This window comes from Gastrolobium bilobum, unplaced genomic scaffold (genome assembly GCF_033153095.1).
Source record: "Gastrolobium bilobum isolate Gb01-03AN ecotype WA unplaced genomic scaffold, APGP_CSIRO_Gbil_v1 utg20955, whole genome shotgun sequence".
Lineage (NCBI taxonomy): Eukaryota > Viridiplantae > Streptophyta > Magnoliopsida > Fabales > Fabaceae > Gastrolobium > Gastrolobium bilobum.
The window spans coordinates 51,268-75,204 of record NW_026896977.1 but is presented as its reverse complement, the minus strand read 5'-3'; the positions used below and the strand labels follow the sequence as shown (position 1 = coordinate 75,204).

At 33.0% G+C, this 23,937-nt stretch overlaps 3 protein-coding genes and 1 pseudogene across 3 annotated transcripts; 3 read left to right on the top strand and 1 right to left on the bottom strand.

Annotated features, from left to right (window-relative positions):
* Window positions 1-5,063: 5,063 nt before the first annotated feature.
* LOC133303169 (uncharacterized) lies at window positions 5,064-6,230 on the top strand (annotated as a pseudogene).
* Window positions 6,231-7,766: 1,536 nt separating this feature from the next.
* On the bottom strand, window positions 7,767-10,369 carry LOC133303177 (E3 ubiquitin-protein ligase RSL1). The gene is made up of 3 exons (XM_061503052.1): window positions 9,661-10,369; window positions 8,795-9,570; window positions 7,767-8,223 (listed from the first exon to the last, which is right to left on the bottom strand). The coding sequence occupies exons 1-3, from the start codon at window positions 10,360-10,362 to the stop codon at window positions 8,046-8,048; spliced, it is 1,656 nt and encodes a 551-aa protein (XP_061359036.1). The 5' UTR covers window positions 10,363-10,369; the 3' UTR covers window positions 7,767-8,045.
* A 9,371-nt stretch (window positions 10,370-19,740) lies between these two features.
* LOC133303167 (protein FAR1-RELATED SEQUENCE 5-like) lies at window positions 19,741-20,388 on the top strand. Its single transcript, XM_061503045.1, has one exon. It carries the CDS (start codon window positions 19,741-19,743, stop codon window positions 20,386-20,388), a length of 648 nt encoding a protein of 215 aa, XP_061359029.1.
* Window positions 20,389-21,188: 800 nt separating this feature from the next.
* Window positions 21,189-22,166, top strand: LOC133303166 (protein FAR1-RELATED SEQUENCE 7-like). The gene is made up of 2 exons (XM_061503044.1): window positions 21,189-22,061; window positions 22,134-22,166. Exons 1-2 carry the CDS (start codon window positions 21,189-21,191, stop codon window positions 22,164-22,166), a joined length of 906 nt encoding a protein of 301 aa, XP_061359028.1.
* Window positions 22,167-23,937: the final 1,771 nt, after the last annotated feature.

Sequence of the window (23,937 nt, the reverse complement as noted above, 5' to 3'; positions counted from 1 at the left end):
TTGAAAGCCTGAGGATTGGGAAGATAAAGACAAGGACCAGCTAAGAATTTTTCTTTCCAGAAAGGTTGTTGACTATCATCACGAGTGTAAACCCTAGTTAGGAAGGTATCTTTATACCAGCGAAAGTCACCTAAGGTTCTACATTTAAGATTGGATAGGAGTTCAGCAGAACGATCTTTCCATAAGGATGGATCACCAATGAAATGTTGGATAATGGTGAAGATTAATTGATTAACAGCATCTGGAATAGTTTTTCCATCAGAGACTATAGGAATGCCATCAGGATCAACTTTAATGGCATTAAGAACAGAATTTTTTTCATCTTCAGAAAGATAATTATCCCACCAACCTTTGAGTTGACCAGAGAAGCCAGAGACAATAATATTGACTATAATTGCTTCAGAACAATTATGAGAAGTTTGATAGGCAGTTGCAACCATAGTCATATGGTGCATTATATTGAGTATGTTATACTCTGATTGACCATCTATGTTCCATTCATAGACGTTGTTACCATTAAAACTTTTGAAACTTGTATTCTTTTCTTCAAGTAGAAGATCAGGAGCAGTTGCTTTTTGGTAATAAAGTTTGGAAGGGTTTCTCCAATTATTAATACCAGTTATAGGATTAATTTTAATTTCAGATTTGTTATCTGACTCAGGAGATTCATCATAATGATTCAGAGTATTGATAGTTTTTGACCGAGTGTTATGTTTATGAGACTGTTGAGTCTCTTGATCAGAATGTTGTGGGGTATCAGGAATGGTTAATGTACTTAACTTCTCATCAATTTTTTTAAGAAATTCATCCTGAGACTGAGATTGAGCAGGTTTTAACTTTGCAAACTCTTTTCTAAGTTGATCATTCATTTTGAAAGGTTTGAACAAAGGTTTTTCTAAGTTTTTAGAAGAAGATGCAGAGGATGAAGGTTCAATAGTTTTGATGAGTTTTTCACCCAAAACTTGAAGATATTTGTTGGTGTAATTAGATTGCTCAATAAGATTTTTAAAATCCATTGGAGAGACTTGTTCATTTTCATCTTTTAATTTAAAAGGTGAAGCAAGAACAGACCTACTTTTGTTATCACAAACTTTTGGGAGATAGAAAGAAGTTGTGGGAGGAAATTTGGACTTGATAATCTCTCCTTCTTTCAGGTGCCAATCAGTGATGACATTAGCAGATTGAGGAGTCTTGAATGGATAATCAATGTCCTGTTGGACAGAATAAGCTTGAAACCAATCAAAGAAAGGAATATTTAACTCTACCTTGTCAAGAAAGTTATAAAATTCTTCTTGAATTAGTTGTCTTTTAATTCCCTTATAATTTTGGAAAAACCATTCTTTTTGAGGAGACCGTTCCTCAGAATTAAAGTCTTTCCTAAGGGTTTCCTTATCTATAATGAACTTATATAACATCATAAGAATTATGCATAGAGGAATAGGTTGGAGATTGAATAGATTTTGGGGATTGGATGATACTTTGTTCATTTTCTTCTTCTTTTTGGGTATATGAAGGTTTAGGAATAGAAGAAGAAGTGTCCAAACCTTGGAGATGGAGATTGAATCTACTAGGTTCAGAGATTGTAGAGAAAGATCTCCTTGGAAGAACTTGCAGAACTGAAAGAGTTTCTTCTATCGAAGACTATTTCAACAGCACCACTTGGGAACCGCTTGATTTCTCTAAAGTTTGGAGTATCTCTAGGTTGAGCAGGTGTTGCCTTCTCAAGTCTCCATTTATCTGGTAGGACTATGTCAGTCCAACGGATGGTTTTGGGAACAGTGACATTTGCTCTAGACATGTCAGTAAGGAACAAAGTAGTTTCCCCAGTTTTCTTGGGTTTAAGAACCCTAGAGATGGAAGAATTCAATACTTTATATTGAATCCTAAAAAGCAAAGTTGCTGGAATAGATCCGGATTTCATGTCCAGACCACTTGTCTCAATGTTCAAAGTTAAGACATCCAAGATATTTTTATCTTGAAGACTAACCATACGATCAGGATAACAATTGAAAAAGATTGGTCCATTGCTTAGGCTTGTTTCAACAGTTCCAAGTATAGAATCTGTAAATTTGTTATGCCTTGTATCACGAAGACATAGAAGAACAGAAGCATTTAGACCTTCAATTCCAAGAGGTTTAATAGCCACTTGGACACATCCGATGTGCAGATAGTTATAACTTTGTTTATGAGTTTGTATAGATGATTTTGAAAGGAGTTGAAATTCTTCAAATTCCTTATTTAAAGGGATATTTCTTTCAACTGTTCTGATGATATAATCAGATTTCCGAAAGAAGTTTCCTTCGGGTTTGTACAGTTCATTAGTTGGAATTCTGGGAATTTCCCAGTTATCCAGATCTTGATTAATATCTTCAAAGGAGATTTCTTCTTTAAAAATATTTTTTGTTTGATTTTTAACTTGATCTTTATGGATGGAAGAAGAAGATGGCTGAGATGATTTGAAAGAGAGCTTAGAAGAGAAAGATTTAAACATGATAGTAAAACAGATGTATTTCCCAGATATCATCACCATCATTTGGATCCATAGTAATACAGAGATAGATATAAATTAACTATAAACCGGAACTGTTTCAACAGTGCAAGTTTGAGTGCACAGCAACTGCCGACACTTCTGATTGCGTCAATGATTATATATATATATATATATATATATATATATATATATATATATACATAGAGGTAGGATCCTTTGACACCAGTATTAAATTTGAAATTTGACATCTGAGAGTCGTTAGATCAAAAAAGATCCACGACTCTGATTTGTAAGCATGTGACATCATTGATCTTTTTTGATCTAACGGCTATAAGATGAGGTGTCAAATTTTTAAATTTGACACCTCATCTGAGAGCCGTTAGATCAAAAAAGATCAACGACTCTAATTTGTAAGCAAGTGACACCATTGATCTTTTTTTATCTAACAGCCCTCAGATGAGGTGTCAAAAGATCCTACCTCTCTATATATATATATATATATATATATATATATATATATATATATATATATATAAAGAGAGAGGGTAAGATCTTTTGATACCAGTGTCAAATTTGAAAAATGACACTTCATCTAAGAGTTGTTAGATAAAAAAAGATCAACGACTCTGATTTGTAAGCATGTGATACCATTGATCTTTCTTGATCGTTAGGCTCTTAGATGAGGTGAAAAACTTCAAATTTAACACCGTTGTCAAAGAATTCTATCTCATATATATATATATATATAGGGGCAGGATATTCTTATACCAGTGTAAGAGTTAGAAGCCTTACACTCAATCTTAACCATTGATCCATTTGTATCCAATAGCTCACGTTACTAAAAAATTTGAGCCTTAGAAATAAATGAGATCAACGAATAAGATTAAGAGTGTAACTTACACTAGTGTAAAATGATCCTGACCCATTATATATATATATATATATATATATATATATATATATATATATATTGGAAAAAATTATTGTTATGCAACATAAGATAGTTTTATCTCTTGTAGATCCATCGAAAACCGTGACATTCTTTTTTTTTTTCTATAAATAATTGGGCCCATCACATGTGTGTCTACAATATGAGAAATCATTTCTCATGTAACATGAGATTAAATGAACCCATATATATTTCTTTCCTTATGTTAAAGTCAGTGGTCCCATACTTGTTATTATGACATTGTCATTTTCTCTCTAGAATGAGCACGTGAGATGATGGATAATTTTGATGCAAATAATTAAGAGGGTGAAGATTATTCAAAATTAATTGTTATTATAACATTCTTATTATGACATTGTCAATCTAATTATTAGAAATTAATAATTAATTAATAAGTGTGATATAATAAATATTATTGATTCTGAATAAATTATAACCCTTAGATTGACAGAAATCAATAGTGATTAAATTGATTGTAAGAGTGGTAAATTTTTTTGGTGATAAGTGAATCCATTCCTTTTATTTTTCAATTGAGATTGCTCATTTATCAATGAATACAAATTTTTTACGCATTTTTTCTGTTAAGTTGCAAATTGTATTTTTTTTTTCAAACAACTCAAATTATAACAACCGACACATGAATGGAATAATTATTATAAAGGAATGTTTTTTTGCTTTAAGTGTAAATCCCCCCGTTCATATCAAATTAAGTGGATTCCATTAACGAGAAAAGAGATAAAGTAATTAATGAAATATAATGGAACCATTTACTTTTAGAGGAGAGATATTCTAACTACCAAAATTTTTCACTATCAACTTATTATCTATTTAATCACCATTAGACTAATATTTTATCTCTCTTCAAAAACTTTTTAACATTCTTTCTGATCCAATGGTGATGTGATGGGTAGTAAGTTAGTAATGAGAGTTTTTGGTAGTTAGAATATCCTCACTCTTACTTTTATGTATTAAACTCTAATTATAAAGGAAGGTTATAGTTACAACCTATTTTCATTTACAACCTATTTTCATTTACAACCTCTTACAATCATATCTCATATCTTAACCGTTGATTTTCGTCAATCAACGGTTATTATTTTTGCAAATTAAACTCATTAATTAATTATTAATTCGCAATAAATGAGAACTGTGGATTGACAGAAATCAACAGTTAATATATGGTTGTAAGAGGTTATAAACGAAAATAGGTTGTAACCTTTCTTATTATAAATTGACAAAAGTATTTTTCCTTTTGCGGTAGAAATATTTTATCTGCCACATACATATTTTTATTAGAATTTGCCAACGAATCCTGATAAATATGTGTATGTAGCAAATAAATCTTTTTGGCATAATTGCAGAAAAATAAAACACTTATAAATTACCATACATTCTTAAAAAATAAAGTAAAACAAAGTAAAATCTTGCTCCTCGCCTAATGAAATGAAGAGTAAATACCCAAATTGGTCTATTTGGTCCCTGACAATAAACTCGGTACCCATTTAGATCCCTAACAAAAATAAATTAGCTGAAAAGTCCCAACAAACACAAATAGGTCCCACGTTAGTCCTTCTGTTTATCCAAAACACACGGCGTCATTGACGGAGCTGATGTGTAACGTTAATGGGCATGGTCACCAGTGAATCGTTGCTTGATATGCAGAATCGATTAGTGGTTGATGAATTAATGTATGAAAGATTTTCATTGGGAGAAGAGCATGAAAGACTATTGAATTCCCTCACTGATGAGCAGAGAGTTGTTTATGACAAAATCATCTCAGCAGTTACAGCAGGTAAATGAGGGTTATTCTTCCTATACGGATTTGGTGGTACAGGAAAAACATTTATTTGGAATACTCTTTCAGCATCTGTTAGATCAAAAGCTGAAATAGTACTTAATGTTGCTTCTAGCGGAATTGCTTCCCTTCTGCTTCCTGGAGGACGAACAACACATTCTAGATTTCGTATTCCTATTCAGATAAATGAAGATTCAACGTGTAATATAAAGCCAAATACTCCTATAGCAGAGTTGCTGTAAAAAACGAAGTTAATCATTTGGGATGAAGCATCAATGGTGCATAGATTTTGTTTTGAGACTCTGGATAGAACACTTAGAGATGTTCTTAGATTTTCTGACACGAGCTGCGTTGATATGCCATTTGGTGGAAAAATTGTTGTTCTAGGAGGTGACTTTCGGCAAATATTACTTGTCATTCCTCATGGCAGCAGACAGGAGATAGTAAATGCAACCATAAATTCTTCTCATCTATGGTCCCATTGTCATTTATTAACTTTGACCAAGAACATGCGTCTTTCAACATCTGCAAATACCACTCATGATGTGAAGGAAATAAAAGAATTTTCGGAGTGGCTACTTAAAGTTGGAGATGATGATCTTGGAGATGATGAAGACGGAGAATCTATGATAAGAATTCCAGATGAATTATTGATTACAGAATCAGAAGATCCCCTTTCAGATATGGTTAATTTTGTTTATCCGAATCTCTTGGATAATATTTTAGACCCAACATTTTTCAAAGAACGTGTTATTCTAACTCCTAAATTGTCCGATGTTGCTATGTTGAACGAGCACCTGATGTCTATGATTCCTGGTGAAGAAAGGACATTTTTGAGTTCAGATAAAATTCTAAAGCAAGATGTGGCTTCCTCCGTTGAGGATGATGAATTCACACCTGAGATCTTAAATACATTATCGTGTTCGGGGATTCCTGATCATAAATTAACCTTGAAGGTTAAAGTTTCAGTAATGCTTTTGAGAAATATTGATTAGTCCAGAGGTTTATGCAATGGCACAAGGCTGCTCATTACAAAATTGGAGAATCATGTTGTTGAGGCAATTGTTCTTACAGGAAGCAATATAGGTGAAATTGTGTTAATCCCTAGAATGACGATGAGCCCATCAAGTCACACATTTCCTATAAATTTCCAAAGAAGACAATTAATTCCCCCTGATTGTTTCATTTGCCATGACTATCAATAAGAGCCAAGGACAATCTCTTTCTCATGTTGCAATTTATCTCCCTAAGCCTGTCTTCACTCATGGGCAATTATATGTGGCACTGTCTAGAGTAAAGAGCAAGCATAGATTGAAGATATTGATACTTAATGAAAACGGTTGTGTTATAAATAGTACCCTTAATATAGTTTACAAGGAAGTATTTCAAAGATTAATTAATAAATTTCCTTCTGTCTACAAGGAGATAACATCGCTGCTTGGTACAGGTAAAGACAAAAAAAAAATGACAATGGAGTGCTTTTTTACTTATCTACGTTGCCGTTTGATTTTTTTAACTGCTACTTTTTTCTCTCATGCAGGAATAGTATTTCATGCACACATGATATATTATTAACTGCTATTTTTGAACAAACAGTATTCCATGGTCATCAATATATTGATGTATTGTTATAACACTTTTTATTTGTACTCACATATTTATGTGTTTTTTTTTCATACTTTCATTTGTAGATTATTACTTATTGATTTCTAAGATGATGAAGGATCACAAATGTAGGTTCGGCATCTTTCTTATTACCTTCAAGTCAAGCACATCATTTAAATATTTTTTGTTCACATGTTATGTTATTATGTTTATTATGATTTACTCTATTACAGATATATCATACAGAAATGCTGTTAAATGTTCTGATCATCTCCGAAAAATACTTACAAAAGTTGAGTCACACTTCATAATTTTTGAATGACCACATGACAATGTAAAATGCAACAATATACTTATATATGTTGCGTTAGTTTTTACGAGACAAACAAATCAATTTTTTTTCCCTCCGTACGTTACACGGGTAATACACTAGTATTCTTTAAAAAGACAAACATTTTTTTCCTTAAAAAAAATCACAAAAGTGTTTTTATTTTTTTGCAAGTTTAAACAAATATACCCTAACATTTTTTTTTTACATGTAATAAACTAATCCAAACAAGTTCTAACTAGATTTCAAAAGTACTGTCATTTGAATTACTTCATCATATGATCATATAATCCTAAGAGTTAACATCATGGCAAACAAGAAGTTAGAAAAGTAGAGCTGTGAGCACGGTACACTGGATTAAAGTCTTTACTCGTTACTGTAATCCAAAGTAAAACAAAAGGATAAGTGGAGAAAAGAAAAACAAATTTCTTTTAAAAATGCATTAGATTTTAGAAAGAGGATTCTTTTAGTTGTTAAAGAATCCTTTTTGATTGATCAATGTGTGATATTTCGAATCTTCATTCCTAGTCGAATCGAAATGATCCATGGATTGATCACAAGATCCTTTCAATTGGCTACAATCCCTTAATTGAATGAAACTAGATCTCATAAAATTATATTGAATATTTGAAGATACATTTGGTACCTTGTTAAAAAATCGATCCTTGTTTACCAAGGACACATTTTCTAACCAAATCCAATTCTCTCTCAATATGTTCCTCAAAAAATCCGAACTTAGGGTACATCCAGCTACTCTGTACTGGGTTTTGGGAGAAAGAGAGAGAAATCACCGGGAAAATCAGGAGAAAGAAAACAAAAGACAGTCACATTTTCCTAATATCTACTAGATGTAAAACGGACCGGATCGGCCAGCTACTTAATAAAATTCATCAGAATCAGAGTCATAATAGTCGTCGTCATCATCATCATCTTCTTCCCACTCCCTCTCACGATCCTGTAACCAAATATTGTCCTCGGCCCAAAGTGGGCAAGAACATGTTGCTTTTTTGTTCTTCCACTCAGCTCCGCAGTTATAGCAAAATTCGTACCCACATCTGAAATTACAAGTAAACATTATACAATGATAACATGGACCAGAAGTGAAAGTAAAATGGGCTAACATATCGTTGCTTCCCATCAAAGATGTTGTGATTCAACACTGATGACTTACACTCCTCACATGGAGAATATTACGAATATTAAACTACTTGAATAGAATATTAAGAACTAAGAACATTAGTTCGTGTCAACTCTTCTGGGGCTGGCAGTGAGAATCATTTTTGTCGTCTAATAAAACTTTCTACTTCAACTTTCATCATGTAATAATACCAAGCTCCATTGGGCTCGCAATGCATAAATTTCAAGACAAGATTTTTCTGAACATTATCATATTAAATGTTAGTTCTATAAAAACCTTTAATATTTCAGTATTCTTATGTTCTTTTTAACTTCAGTTAGTAAACTAAAAATTCCACATGACTCATTGCTGCACTAGTTAACAATTATGTCTATTGAGAATTATGTATGCTCATTGACTTTTTAATTGCTTGGAAAAAAATGAGAGACAAAGATTCTAGGAGGATGATTGAGACATGGTTTAAAACTAAGCAAATATTATTAGAGTACCTGCAAGTCATGTGATAACAACCTTCAGCAAGTTCAATCATATGGTTACACTTCAAGCACTGCCGCCATAGACTTGTTGTTGCCAGAAACTTCAGCTTCACATCTTCCGCAGGAGGATTAGGATTCAACCTTTTGTAAGTAGAACATGTCATACCACTATGCCAAGGGACCTTGCAGCTGAAACAGAAAAGACCATGACATTTTATGCATTTCTTGGGTCCTGATTGTTCAGAGTGACCAATAAGATTATTGGAGTACTCTAAAACCTCAGTTTTCGACATTAAAGCAGAGCATCTCGGATAAGGACAATAAATTTTCTCAGTAGCAGGAATTGAAGCTTCCAATTTTCGTTGCTGCATGGTCTCAACAAATCTATGAGTCAAGAATTTCCTGCAGCTGTCAACTAGAAGCTCATGATTGCATCCTTCATGAGGGCATTTTGGCACCATTCCTTGAAGCAACTTCACCTCGACATGTTGTTTCATGCAAGAAAAGCAATAACGGTGTTTACAGCCATCAACTGAGAACATTTGATTCATATCAGTATCCTCCAAACATATGACACAAGTTTCATTCAGATTCTTTCTACTACAGCCAGATTCCACAGGCTTTGTGGACTGAGAAACAATTGCATCTTTTGCAAGCTTAAATGCAAACTTAACATCATTTCTAGCCAAAAGCCTTGGACTGCAATGAGTAAAATTTCTTTGAAGCAAATTCACCTGATTAACAAGTATAGCAATCTTCCTCCGTTTCGCAGGCCATTTCCCATTTAGCTAATCAGCAAAAACAAGATATTAAAAAATAAAATAAAAACAAAAAATAGTAAAATTCTTCTCAATAAGCCATAGAAAAAAGGGACTCACAAATTGAAACAGGGGATAAGAATCACAACAATATGTAACACGTTTCAAGTCCAAAAAAATTGCAGCATTAAAGGCTTCAATCAAAGCCTTAGCCTCTGCAGCAACCTTGTTGGTTCCATTACCAACCAGTGGCTTCGAAATCTCGAGTATCAAATTATCACTAGGGTCACAAATTGCAACACCAATCCCAGCCAACACGAGCTTCTCACCCTTCAAACTCTCATCGCTCACTAAACCCTTGAAGTAAACCCTAAAAACCGAACCCTCGTCGATCACACCCTTCTTCGAACCGGATGAACAACCCTCGCCGAACGGCTTCTCGAAATTATCGCCCCATTGCTCCCAATCGGCCTCGGGGATCCTGAGAATCTCGTTCGCCACCTTCTGGTCGTGAATCCGACGGCTGAGATCCTCCCTAATCTTGCGCATCTCGATCTCGCTCTGCTCGCGGTCCTTGATTTCGCGCTCCAACCTCGTCAGCTCCTCGAATTGGAGAGTGGTGGCTTTCAAAACGACGGGCTCTTCTTCGACGACGGCAGCGGCGGCGGAGGAAGAAGAGGGGTGGCCTTCCTGGGAGGCGGCGAGGGCTTCCTCCATCTGGAGACGGAAGGCGAAGTCGAGGTCGGATTCCATGGATTCCGCCGCCGCGAGCTCTCGGCGTTGCTCCGTTAACGAGCACTGCAAGTCTTCGGTTAAGTCCATGTTGTCACTCACGTAACTTCCGTTAACAAAATAACAACAATTACTTCTTATTTTTATAGTTTGATTTAGGCCTTCTTTGGATGGCCATTTTAAAAAAATAAAATTATTTTATGATTTTTTTTAAATAATTCTTTAAAAAAGTAAAGCTATTTTATATTTATATAAAAGGAAAAATATTTGTTATTTTTTTTTTTTGATAACAATATTTGTTATTTTAAATGATATAAAGTTATGTCATTTTAAGAAAGAGATAGACATAAAATAATATTTTTTATTTAAAATTAAATTAAAAAAAAAACCACGCAATTTCTCCTTCATGATTTTTATTTTTTGTGTCTATCTCTCTCCTAAAATAACATAACTTATCATTTAATTGACAAATACCAAACCCATAAATAAAATATATAAAAAATACAAAAAGTTTTTTAGATGTTATAATTAATAAGTGTTTTTTATATATAGTTATAGTAAATTAATATATGAATATAGCGGTGATAATGGGGTGGAGTGGTTACAATGGGGTTGTAAACTTGTAATAAAATAAAATTTTTAAAAATAATATTTAACTTGTAGCTTCTAACTTAATAGAAATAAGAAATCCTAAATTATAAAAAAGGTACCGTTCTAATTTTTTTAAATGCTGTTTTTTTTTAAGTTCTTATCTAAATGCATAAATTTACTCAACAGAATTTTTTTTTAAATAGTTTTTCTAGAAGAAAAAAAAACACACTGATTTTTTTTTTTTTGGTATGACACACTGAATTTTTATTTTAGTCACTTACAACGTTTTGTTCTCCTTAATTTTTTTATTCAAAAAAATAAAAAAATTCGCGTTAAATAAATGTTTGGATTTAACTTTTAGAAAAAACAAGTAATTAAAATACTTTTTTCAGAATTAAAAATGTAATTTTCAATGAAAGTGAATCTACTAAGTTTTATATATATATATATATATATATATATATATGAGACATGATCCTTTGATATCAGTGTTAAATTTGGAGTTTGACATCTTATTTGAGAGCCGTTAAATCAAAAAAGATCAATGGTATCATATGTTTACAAATCAGAGTCGTTGATCTTTTTTGATATAACGCCTCTCAGATGAGGTGTCAAAAGATCCTACCTCTATCCACTACAAAAAAATCTGAAATTAGCCACATTAACAAATGTGGCTAAACTAAACAAAAAACGTGGCTAACTAAAAAAACCACACTTTGCATGAATGTGGCTAATAATGGCGTTGCAATATTTCTGCCACACTTGTTGGTTAGTTTTGCCACATTCTGTTTGAGTGTGGTAGTAGTGATTTAGCTACGATTATAACTAACTTTGGCACGGTTAAACCGTGGCTAAATTAATTTTTTTTTATTTAAAAAATGACCATAATATAGCACGATAACAAATTGATGCTCAATTATTGGATCAAGTATCACCAAAAGAAGGGTACAAAATTGCATTTGATGACAACCAAAAGGTGCAAACTATTAACAGTAGTCTATTAAATAATAACTCTATTCTTAGATGTAAATGAAGATTACTTTAAAAATTTAAGCACAATTTTTTGTCCCATGAATCAAGATGCACCCACAAATAGCTTACTAGTTCAAGTATTGAACTCTATTTCAAACTTGAAAGTGTTACACCAAAAGAAAAAGAAGATGAATATTCATTAGTTATATTGGAAGAGAACTATAACATCACCAAGTTGATATGATTAAACTTGACAGCAACATCCTGCAATTTAAAAAATAAATGAATTCAACAAAACAGAATTCAATCAAACAAATCAGTAACTGTGTTAAGTACTAAACAGTTATGCAAAATTAGCTAACTGACTTAGTAAGAATCATTGCTTTCACAGTTCCTTGCACTTATAGTACATAATACATTATTTACCAGAAAACTACTATGAAAAGAAAATTCAAATAAGATCATGTAAAGAGGACAGGGGAATGTTTCAGAAACTAAAGATTAAAAAAATCAAACGCAAGCATGTCTCACATATTGTCACTGAAGTCTTCCAACAGATTCAAATAATCAGGCCATCTTGCGAGATAGGTCATGTAGAAAACATGTTAAACTGAAGCAAACAAGGACAAGCAATTAAAGTGAAGGCACCATCAGCATCGATTGAGTTCACAAACCCCAATTAAAGTGTTGAATGGAAAACTCAGAGTTTCGGACCATAAAGAATTGCTTGAACATATGCATATTCAGGCTTGTCATCTTAATTTTATTAAAAGAACACAATATCAATAATGTAAACAAATTCTTCCTTTAGAAATATAAATCTTACCCAAGACATACAATCATAAATTGCCAACACTGAATATGTGCTTCCACCAGGGCAATTTATATACACCTGCTAATAGAAGCAGCTCAATATAAATCCTGTAACACCCCGTATATATCCGGTAATGTTATCATATTATCGTATTAAGCAGCGCTTAATTAAAAATGCGGAATATCTTTTTCTTTTCAATTATGATGTCATTATCATTACCAACTTGCTTATTAATCAATTAATAAAACATCGCCTGTAGGTAATTGCAATAAAACAGCTATCTGAAAATACCTCATAACATAGATAAATAAAGTGTGGCTCTAGTCACGGAACTACAACAACATAGACCGGACCATCTAACAGTTTATACAACTCCAAATCAAAAGCACTAACATAAAGTGTCATGGACAATCCCCATGCTCACTCAAATAAGGCAACACGCCCAACACCAGTCTCAATAACAACATAAACATAAATAGCGGAAAACATAAACAACATCCATATCCAGTCATGGCAGCAAACAACATAATATCATCAACTAAGCTCTGGCCTCCTGCCGCCAGAGGCATCAGTCACCAAACTACCGGAACCTGAAATAAGCATTCCCCAAACGTGGGGTGAGATCTCTAAACAAGAAATCTCAGTAAGACAAGGGGTCCTCAAGGATCTTCCACCCCAAGCTCACTTACATGTGCAATATAAGTTTAAAAGCAGTTATCATCATCAATTCTAAAATAGTGCAATGCAGCAGATAATCATGTCATGTGTGTCAATTCTATTCTACTGGCCAGAGAAATGCAGGATTTACATACGCTAAATACCCACACTAGTACAAGACGTTACTTGCATTCACCCCGGATCACCATCTCGTATGACGCCACATACTCAGGTTTACCGTCAAGATAAAACAACACATGCATATTAAAAGCCATTACACATAAAGCTCAACAGCATTTCAAATATTCAAAGCATGTAACACATCATGCATACAACCATACCCCCATGGGACATGGTGGAACCACAACATGGCTAAATCGAGGACACGAAAGCTTACCTTGCAAGCTAACTCCCAAAGCCAAGAGTCCACAGCTCAAAGTCCAAACACAGCAGATTCACAATCTATTATGGACCAATACTATATTAATAATAATGCAACACAAGCATATAACTTAAAGACAACGCCTTTCCTTACGTTTTACGTCTTAAGGCTCCATACCAAGCCATAAGCCCTTAATCACTATGATTCTGACTTAGTTCATTCATTACAGGAGTTCAACTTCATCAATCTAGGGTCCACAAACCCCCAATAGCCTATTATACACACAACACAACTACTGTTCTACGAAATCTCAGAATATCCGGATATTTCTCGGGACCATATCCGGATATTCAATATCCGGATATCTCAATGGACATATCCGGATATGCAATATCCGGATATCCAGAATCCCATATCCGCATATCTAATATCCGGATACTCAAAACCCATATCCGGATATCACATATCCGGATATTCCTCGGGCACATATCCAGATATTTCACGACAGAATGCAGAAAATGCATTTCGTGAAGATATCCTTCCAAGGTTCCATTTTGAACACTTAATTACGTTAAAGCATGCATCTTTATACTGATTAAGGTCCACACCCCAGTTGGTTACTTGATTAACCCATTAAACATGCAAAGATCACACCTTTAACCCATTAAAACACAAGCTCAAGGTAGGTACAACTCACCAAAGCTCAAAACAGAGGATCAATGGCTCATGAAGCTCACCACACTGCCTCTACAGGTTCTGGAAATAAGGTGTACGAAAATGCAACACAAAGGTTGGTCCTTTCTTCACAAAGAAGCTTCTTGAAGCTTCACAAGCCAAGTAGGAAGCTCTCACCCTCACACAAGGCCACTCAGCCCACAAACTGACTTCAAACAGTCCCTCAACTCAGAACCAAAACTCTCTACACACTCACAAAGGCCACTCACACAAGGCTCAAGTGTTTGGAGGTGAAGAAACCAAGCAAAAGTGACACTTGATCTCCAAAATGGTGAAGAAAGCTCAATGGAACAGTAGCAACTGACCAGCCACTCCAGCATTCACGTAGCAACAAAAAAACCTAGGGTTTTGTGCCCTTAACAAGGGTATTTATAGCCACTTACTCAATTAACACACAGTATTAACTTTAATTGCGACGCTTAGCATTTTAATCCCAAACTTTGGAATCTGAAACTACATATTTTTCCAAGAATTGTCATATTTTTCTTATAATTTTCTGAGCACCTTTCTGGTACGCGCTTTTCAAAGCCAGTACCGGTTTCTAGCACCATTTCTCATTATTTGGACTTGAAACTCGTTTTACAAGTCCTACATATCATTCTAGTAATTATCATGCACTTACATTAATTTTCCGGGATACTTTTTCGGTGCGCATTTATACTGACTAGCAGAACCGGTATCTGCACTTTTCTTCCGAAAAGAGATTTTCAGCATTATTACTCACTTACTATAATTATTAAAGCCTCATAATAATTATTAGTGTCAATTATGGAATCATTTCCTATTTTCTCATAATTTATTAATTAAATTCCTTAATTGACGGTGCAGGTTCTTACAAGCTCAATATAAATCCCACTTTATGACTTGACGAAAGTAAAATAACAATGTCAAGACACAACAAACCAGTATATCTGCATCAATAGTAGCTAGAGTCACAAGCTGCGATATAACTCTCTGAGCCACATGCCATAGTCTATCAACTGAATGCTACGGTAGTGTTTCACGATGCACTGCTTTATAACCTAATTCACCTCTATACAGATACACTTACTTGTCCAGTAAAGAATTACAGACAAGTCAGGCCTTTAACAATACAAAATGGACAAAAATACGTATTCAACGGCATGCTAACAAACAACCATATAGTACATGAAGCACTTGAAAGAGGAAAGGAACATAATTATACCTTGTACTAGCATCATAGGTATTTTTCTCATCAAGCTTCAAAGGAAAGCGAGGGCTTTTACTAGAAAACCCTGCGTTATACAAAATATACACATCAATATCATATCATAACATTCTTTAACGCAAAGTAGTCCATATCCATAACTCATTGCCTTATATAATAATAAGCAAACAAAAAACCAATTATTTGTTAAAAGGATTTAATTTTGATCTACTAGTGGTGTAAAGAGTTTTAAATTATCAATGAACCACATGGTGCCTATTATTTAAGAACCTGTGCTGCAAGTGAGAAACCTTTTGTGGTACTAATTTATGGTCAAAATTAAACTCTTGGTTAAATATCTGAAATTACGCAATACTGTTACTTATCTCACTATCTATTTGCAAGGTTAAACCTCAATTGAAGCTTCAATAATTCAAATAAGGACAAATGATAGGAAAAGAGTGTTGCTCGACACAAACAACAGGGCACAAATAAGGAGGAAAGTAGGAATATCATATCCATATTATATACAAGTAGGAATATCATATTCCAAGGGAAGAACTTCAACCTACAAATGCAATGAAATTTAAGTAAATTCATCCTCTCCTTTTGAAAAAGCAGAGGATCCCCCAAAACTTATTAAGCATGTGAACAAAGGTTTTGACGTCACAAGAACAAATTTTTTATTTTTTTTTGGATACAAGAAAGAACAATTGTCATCATCCATAATGAACCAAATCAATTCCAACAAATGACAGTGACAAAAAAAAATAGGAGGGAAGTTATAATATGTTTTAGGAGTAATGTTTTTTAATGACTAAAAATTAATTTTAAATTTATTAAATAATCTTTAAAATTTAATCTAACAGTTTACTATTTTTTTATTACTAAATGCCCAATTGCATTTAAAATTTTAAATTATAACTAGTTCTGATTATTTTAAATTTAAGTTGGATAACTTTAACCTAAATACAGTTTATTTACATGCGCTATATTAAAATAAGGGAAAAAGGTGTGTCATTTTAAATGACACACCTTACATCTTTTCACTCTCACAAAGAGGTGGGATCCACACTTTTAAAAAAATTTCCCTCCACTCTCTCTCCCATGATTTATCTCTTTCTCTCACTTAAAATGACACAACTTTATGTCCTTTAAAATGATACACACTTTCCCCTTAAAATAAGCTCCACCTAAATACAGATAATTTATATGCACCATATTAAAATGATCGCTACAACTATATACAATCATGTTATTTAAACATGGTAGTATATAGGTGGAGGTAATAAATTATAAAGCACTATAGAAATTTAAGCTGAGCGTTTTATGTTTTGGGGAGTATAAGAACATTTTAAGATTGTTTAAAACATTATATTTAAACAATAATTTACATTTAAAAGTAAATTATCTGTCCTTGTGGTATATAGTTGTAGTGAGCATTTTAATATGGTTCTAAGAGGATTCTAAGAGGCATTTATAGGTGGAGAAATTCTACAATAATTAGTGAGAGTGAACCATAATGATTTATGTCCTTGTGGCCCCATTAAGTGTGATGCAAGTATTCTCATCTAGTGCATGAAACACGTATGCAGGGAAGAGGGTGAGATTCAGTATAATAAGCTGACATTTGTCTCACTTTAAAGACTTTAAAGATGTATGATTGTAATTGTAACCTCTTCAATGTGCCTTAGAGGCTAGCGTAGTAAACTGAGCTTGGATTTAGACTTTATCTTTAATATAACTTCTTAACAAAGCAATATACAATATTATTGACTTTTTCTTAAATTAATTTTAACCGGTTATAATTTTAAAATTTAAATTATAACTAGTTCTGATTATTTTAGATTTAAGTTGGTAACTTTAACCTAAATACAGTTTATTTACATGCGCTATATTAAAATAAGCTCCACCTAAATACAGATAATTTATATGCACTATATTAAAATGCTCGCTACAACTTTATACTACCATGTTATATTATTTGCTAACGTGACTTCTTTTGAAAATTTTCCAAATCATTTTATATCACGTCAAGTTTTTGTTTTAGTCATTCATAAGAGTTATTGAATATTAAAATGGAAAGAATTATATATATACTCCAAATTCCAGTACCAAAAGGAATGATCGCCCCATAATCATCTTTATGTTCCATCAGCAATACATAGTGCACCATTAAATAATGTCTTTCAAGCAATTTATGATTTAACCAAAAAGAATGATCACCCCCATAATCATCTTTTGGTAAGTGAATCATTGCATGCTGTGCTAATCGAATCCAATAACTCTAATATCAAGGAATTTCAAAACAACAGCATAACCCTACTCAAAGGTTAAAAATAAATCAAATACCAAAACATGATTCAACACATATGTTACTCACACAGAGACATTAATCAAACATGTTACATGCACTAATTATATATTAGACTCAAACAGAGATATTTAATCAAATAAGTGACATGCAACAACCTTAAATCGCAACACAAAGATTAACACATTCACAAAGTTACTAGAGACACAAAAATATTAAGATAGAAGAATCACCGCTAGAGAGTTTGGCATTTTTGGAAATCAAACTTGCTATGGAGAAAAAGCTTCATGCCCTAGGGTGCGTCGAATCTACAGAACAGAACGAGGAAGAAGGATTTGAAGAAGTTATGATCCTAAAGAGTTGAAGGATTGGAGGATTTGAAGGCCTAAAGCAAACAAAAGTTTCAGCTGAGAGGTACGAAGCTAAAGCTTGGGTTTTTCTGATGAGTAAAGCATTTGTTTTTTTTTCTTCTTCTGATTTTGACTAATTATTAATGGTTTTTAAAATAATTTTGCTATATTTTTAAACAACCCAGTAAAAGTTGGGGTATTTTGGTACATTACACTTGATTTCGTTTAATGTCGCTAAAAAAATGTGGCGCAACGCCGCATTTCTTGTAGTGATCTATATATATATATATATATATATATATATATATATATATATATATGGGTTAAATGAATATTCAATCACTGATCATAGCATTTGGTCCAGTCACACAAAAAACTGCATCGTTTTGTGTTGGAGGGAAAAAAATAGAATTGTTCTCGTTCACTTACTGTTTCCCTTTCACCCATATGCTTTCCATCCTCATTGTCAAGACTTTGAAGACGGTGAGAAAGAAGCCAACAGGGCTTCAGGTTATTCTTGTCAAAATTTTGTTTTTCTCAGTTCTCATTTTGATTCCTAATTTGTGTTGTATTTTCTTTTTGTTTTTTCTCTGACAAGTTATTCTCTTTGACTTTGTTTTATCTCTATTTTTTCTTCTAGTTATTTTACCTTACATTTACTGACAAAGGTTTTCCCTTTTCCATATGGAAAGCTTTCCTCTGAGTGGTAGTGTTCCTAATTTTAATTTTAATTTTAATTTATTTGTGTTCTTTGTGACAAGTTATCCCTGTTAACTTTGTTTTTTTTTTCAGTTGTTCTTACTTTTTACTAATGAAATGAGGTTGCTATTTTCCAATTGGATAACTTTTCTCTTTGAGGTACCGATACTTTCCTATTTTCTCTTGACCGTCATCTTTTTTTATTGTTAGGTCTCTATCAGTGTTCACCAATACTATGATCTATAAGCTTCTATCAACTATTGACACCAACTTTTTTACTTTTCACAGTTGTAAGGTCACTAGCTTTATCGATTTTCAATTATTCCCTATTGTCGTTTAGCTTTGTATTTTCTCTTTTAGATAATAATTAACATGCTTCCTTGACCTGATAAGTTTAACAACAAAATGAGAGCATAACTAAGTTGCAACTATAAACTAAGCTGCCATGACTAGAGCTATGATTACGTTGACCCAGAAACTCCTTTTTAGGATTAGTTGAAATTGGGATTTTGGTTAACATTGCATAATCACTAATAGAATTTCACTTAAAATTCAAGCATTTGACCCATAAAAGTACCACAAAAAAAAGTTACATGCAAGAAGATATAGTATTTGCTTGCATTTTTTTTATTCATCCAAGTTATAATTCCATTGGTTCTTACTTGTTTATTAGTCATACCATTTTTTTTAATCGTGCAGCGCATATATCTAATTTTATTGTTGTATCTAACTTTAATGGTGTAAATATTGTACAGAATATTGTTCAGTTTTTTTCACATCTATGTAATGGATCACTCCCACATAACAACTATTGAAGACATTGACATAAGTGGAAGCTTAGTATATGCTGATGACGTTGTTGATTTGGAGAAAGACAATGATGAATTCAGAGAAGATGAACAGTGTAAAATCTTTGACGATGAAAATGGTGAATGTGGTGAAGATAATGTACATGAAATTGTTGGAGATGATGACAGTGGGTTGAGTGAGGCCCCAATTTTAGGGAGAGTCTTTAAGACAGCAGAAGAAGCTTATGGTTTCAATAATGACTATGCACAATGTAAGGGATTTGGAATACGTAAGCAATACACTAGCAGAAAGTTCAAAACGCAAGAAATATATAGGTGGAATTATGTGTGCTCAAAGCAAGGTGTCAAGAAACAAAACCATAAAAGAGTTGATGTTGAAAATGTCAAAAGGCGAAGGGATTCAAGGACAAATTGTTCAGCGATGTTACAAGAAAAGTTAGTGGATGAATTATGGATCGTGGAGAAGTTTAATGATGCGCATAATCATCCGTTGATGTTGACTCCTTCAAAGGTGAGGAAGTTTCATTCTCATAGTGATTTACTACGCTCAAATTTCACTAAATCACTTGTTTCTAAGCTTTTTGAGGAGGGTTTAACGTCGTCAAAAATTTCAAAGAGGTGGTGAATGCCATGAACAAAGAAGTTAATATTACTCCTGTTCATGTCATCCATATTATATTAGAACAAAGAAAGAATAATGTAGGACGAGAATGTCAAGGCATCATCAAGCACTTTCAAAGGAAGTCCGCTCTTGATGGATCTTTTTATTTTGATATGCATTTGGTAGAGGATGGTACACTAAGAAGTGTTTTTTGGGCGGATGGTAGGTCGAGAGCTGCATATGCTCAATTTGGCGAAGTCCTTGTGTTTGACGTGACTTATAAAACGAACAAGTTCAAGTTTCCTTTTGCCTCTTTTGTGGGTGTTAATCACCATGGACAGTCAATTTTATCTACTGTCGCTTTGTTAGAGCATGAAACAGAGGCAATATTTACATGGCTATTTGAACAGTTTCAGATGTATGTTTGACAAGTCTCCTACTGCTATTATCACTGATCAAGACAAAGCTATGGGAAAAGCAATTGCAAATATATTTCCAAAAGCACGACACCATTTTCGTGCATGGCACATCAAAAAACATATTATGGAGCATAGTCAAGCATTATGTGCACAATTTAAAGATAGTTTTGATATTGACTTCCGTGAGTGGTATAAAAGTCGAGACATTGATGAGTTTGAAGGCAAGTGGAAATCATTGAGGACTAAATATGATATTAAAGCAGGTAGTTGGTTTGCTAACTTGTACGATTCACGTCATCACTGGGCAAAGGCATACTTGAAATATACTTTTTTTGCTGGAATAACCACAAGTGGCCGAAGTGAGAGCATTAATGCATTTTTTGATGGATAGTCAACTCTAACACAATGTTAAATGACTTTGTTACTCAATACGACAAAACAATCAAGTCTAGGAGGGATATAGAAGAAGAAGAGGATTTCAAAACTAGAAATACAAAAGCAATTTTGGAGACTAATCATCTAATTGAAGCAATGGCTGGAGAGCGTTACACAAGAAAATTATTTGAGATTTTTAAAAGAGAGTGGAAGGCTGCTATACGTGATTACTTTCATGAAAAGATTTCAACACACAAAAATGTGATCAAGTATCGGGTAGGGTCTCCTGAAGTTGATAAAAAGTGGTGTGCAATTGTCGACTACCATTTGACTGAAATATTCACAGCTCATTGTTCGTGTGGAAAATTTGAGACTATGGGAATTTTGTGCAAACATATTTTATACATCATGAAGAAGAAACAAATAATGAACTTACCTGAAAAATATATTATGTCTAGATGGACAATGAATGCAAGCTATAAGGCTGATAATCTTGTAGGTTTTCATGCAGAAACAACTACTAATGAAGTTAGTGCATTGTCTTTGTGGTCGGTTCACTCCAAAGTCAACATTGCTATTTCTGAAGCCTCAGATTCTATTTTAGAGATTAGAATGCTTGACACTATGATTACTGAATTTCTGCAACGACAAGTGGAAATAAAGAGAAACAGAACTGATGACGAACCAACTCCCCAAATTGTTCCTTCACAAATTCCTAGTATTGTTTCTCAAGTTTCACTCATTAGTGATGTGCGTGATCCCACCCATGTAATAAGAGCTAAGGGGCGTCCAAGGGTTGCTTCACATATAAAATCAAGTTTAGAAATGTCGACAAAACAACAAAGAACTTGCAGTTATTGTCAAGGAAAAGGTCACTATAAAACTGGTTGTCCAAAGCAAAAGGTATGTAATTACTAATTATGTTTGTGTTTGACTCTTTAACCGTGATGAAAAGTTTGTAAGTTTTATTTGCAGATGGATATTGCAAAAGATAAGCAAAAGGAGTAACAATTATTGTTCATATTTTCATGGTTTCATTTTGGTAAGCACTGATTCATTTAATTAATTAATTAATTATTTATTTATTTTTAAATATAATATTTTTTTTTGCTGGAGGTTTTGTATTGTGCTTGTAGGCCAATCTTGTTAGAGGCGTTAGTTGTGTTGTACATTGCCTAGAAATTTAAAAGGATTAAAGCTCAAATCTCATTAAGCAAAGAAGAATTGAAGACTTAGTATCTAGTGTTTTTTATAGTGTTTTTGAGGTTTATGTATCTTTGTGAGGATCTTTCTATGACTCACATTTTTGCTAATCTAGTAAGGTCTGTCTTTTTAATCAGAATTAGGGTGCTTAATTCAGTTAAAAGCAATCATTGTTCAAGTTTGGTTAGAGCAAGTTATGATGGACTGCAAGTTATAAATGGCTTGTGGCTGAATGATTATTGTAAGTTTTATTTTTTCTGTGCATATTGGAAGGAGTTCTTTTTTTTTCGTTTTTCAAGTTGTTATTCCATGGCTGATATTGTCCTTTTATGTCAATGTTGGAGTGTTTGGGCAAGTGTTAACGCATGTTCTGGATTTTTTTTTATCATTATCAATATATTTTCTTGAGATTCTTTCCTAATTATATTGCTCTTTAAATTTTTTTAAAAACATGTTGTTTTGTCTATATTCATGTATAGCTCAATAAACTATATAATCCTACATCAGAAAATCTTGTCCTTATCATTATCAAATTTGACATTGTATCACAACAAATTTCATATTAAGCTTTTATCCAACTTAAAAACACGAAACAAGGAAGGTGAAAAAGATGGAAATTACAATCAAGAAGATAAATTATTTGTTTTCTTCTAAGCAAATAAAGTATGGCTTCGTTATGTTTGTCATGCTTGAGGTATCATATCTACCTTGTTTGTGTTGTGGCAAGGACGATTTATTAGGAGGCTGAATTCTAGCTCAAATGCACACAGATGATAATATGCAGTAGCAGTAAAACATGTGTTTTTTGTGACTTCATTAAAATAAATAAATAAATAAAGTTCTATTTTTGTAACCTTTCTTTTATTTTTCTTTGCTTTTTGGGTTCTGCATCCTACTTTCACCGGAAGATAATGATGACAAGAGGATAGATGAGATATAAGCAATGAAGTGGTAAAAAAATATGCGTAAGATTCTATTACACTTCAATGGAATTTGATTCGAATTTGGACATATTTAACATGGATAAATTAAAGTCTAAACATAATACAACCCCTATTCCCAGGTTTCAAATCCAATTTTCACAATTCCTGCATCTATAATAAGAAGAAAATCTCCACAATATTTAATGTTTTGTAGGTTGCATGAGGAAGCACAAAACCCAACACCTTTATCCTCAATTTCATTCACCATTTGTCACTTCACAAAAGCTTCCAAGCTGCAAAAAAAAAATAGCACGATAAATTAACAAAGCAAACCATTACATTCACCAGTGTTGGATGAAGAACGTGTTGCTACAAGCTATAAAGCAACCAAAATAGAGAAATAGAATAGTCCTTCCAGTTAAATGGACATATTGATCCCGCACAAGCCATCTACTAGATGGTCAAGGATGCCTAAAAATAAAACATTTTATTTGATTTATCTAAACCTATATTTACAACCTTGCAAAATACAACCTATAGTAATTATTAAAACGATTTATTTCTCGGTCCCCTTGAGACAAATTTCTAAATCCCAGTAAACATGAGGATTCAGACAAAACAAGCATTCTATAATTACTAACCAAGCAAGTGTA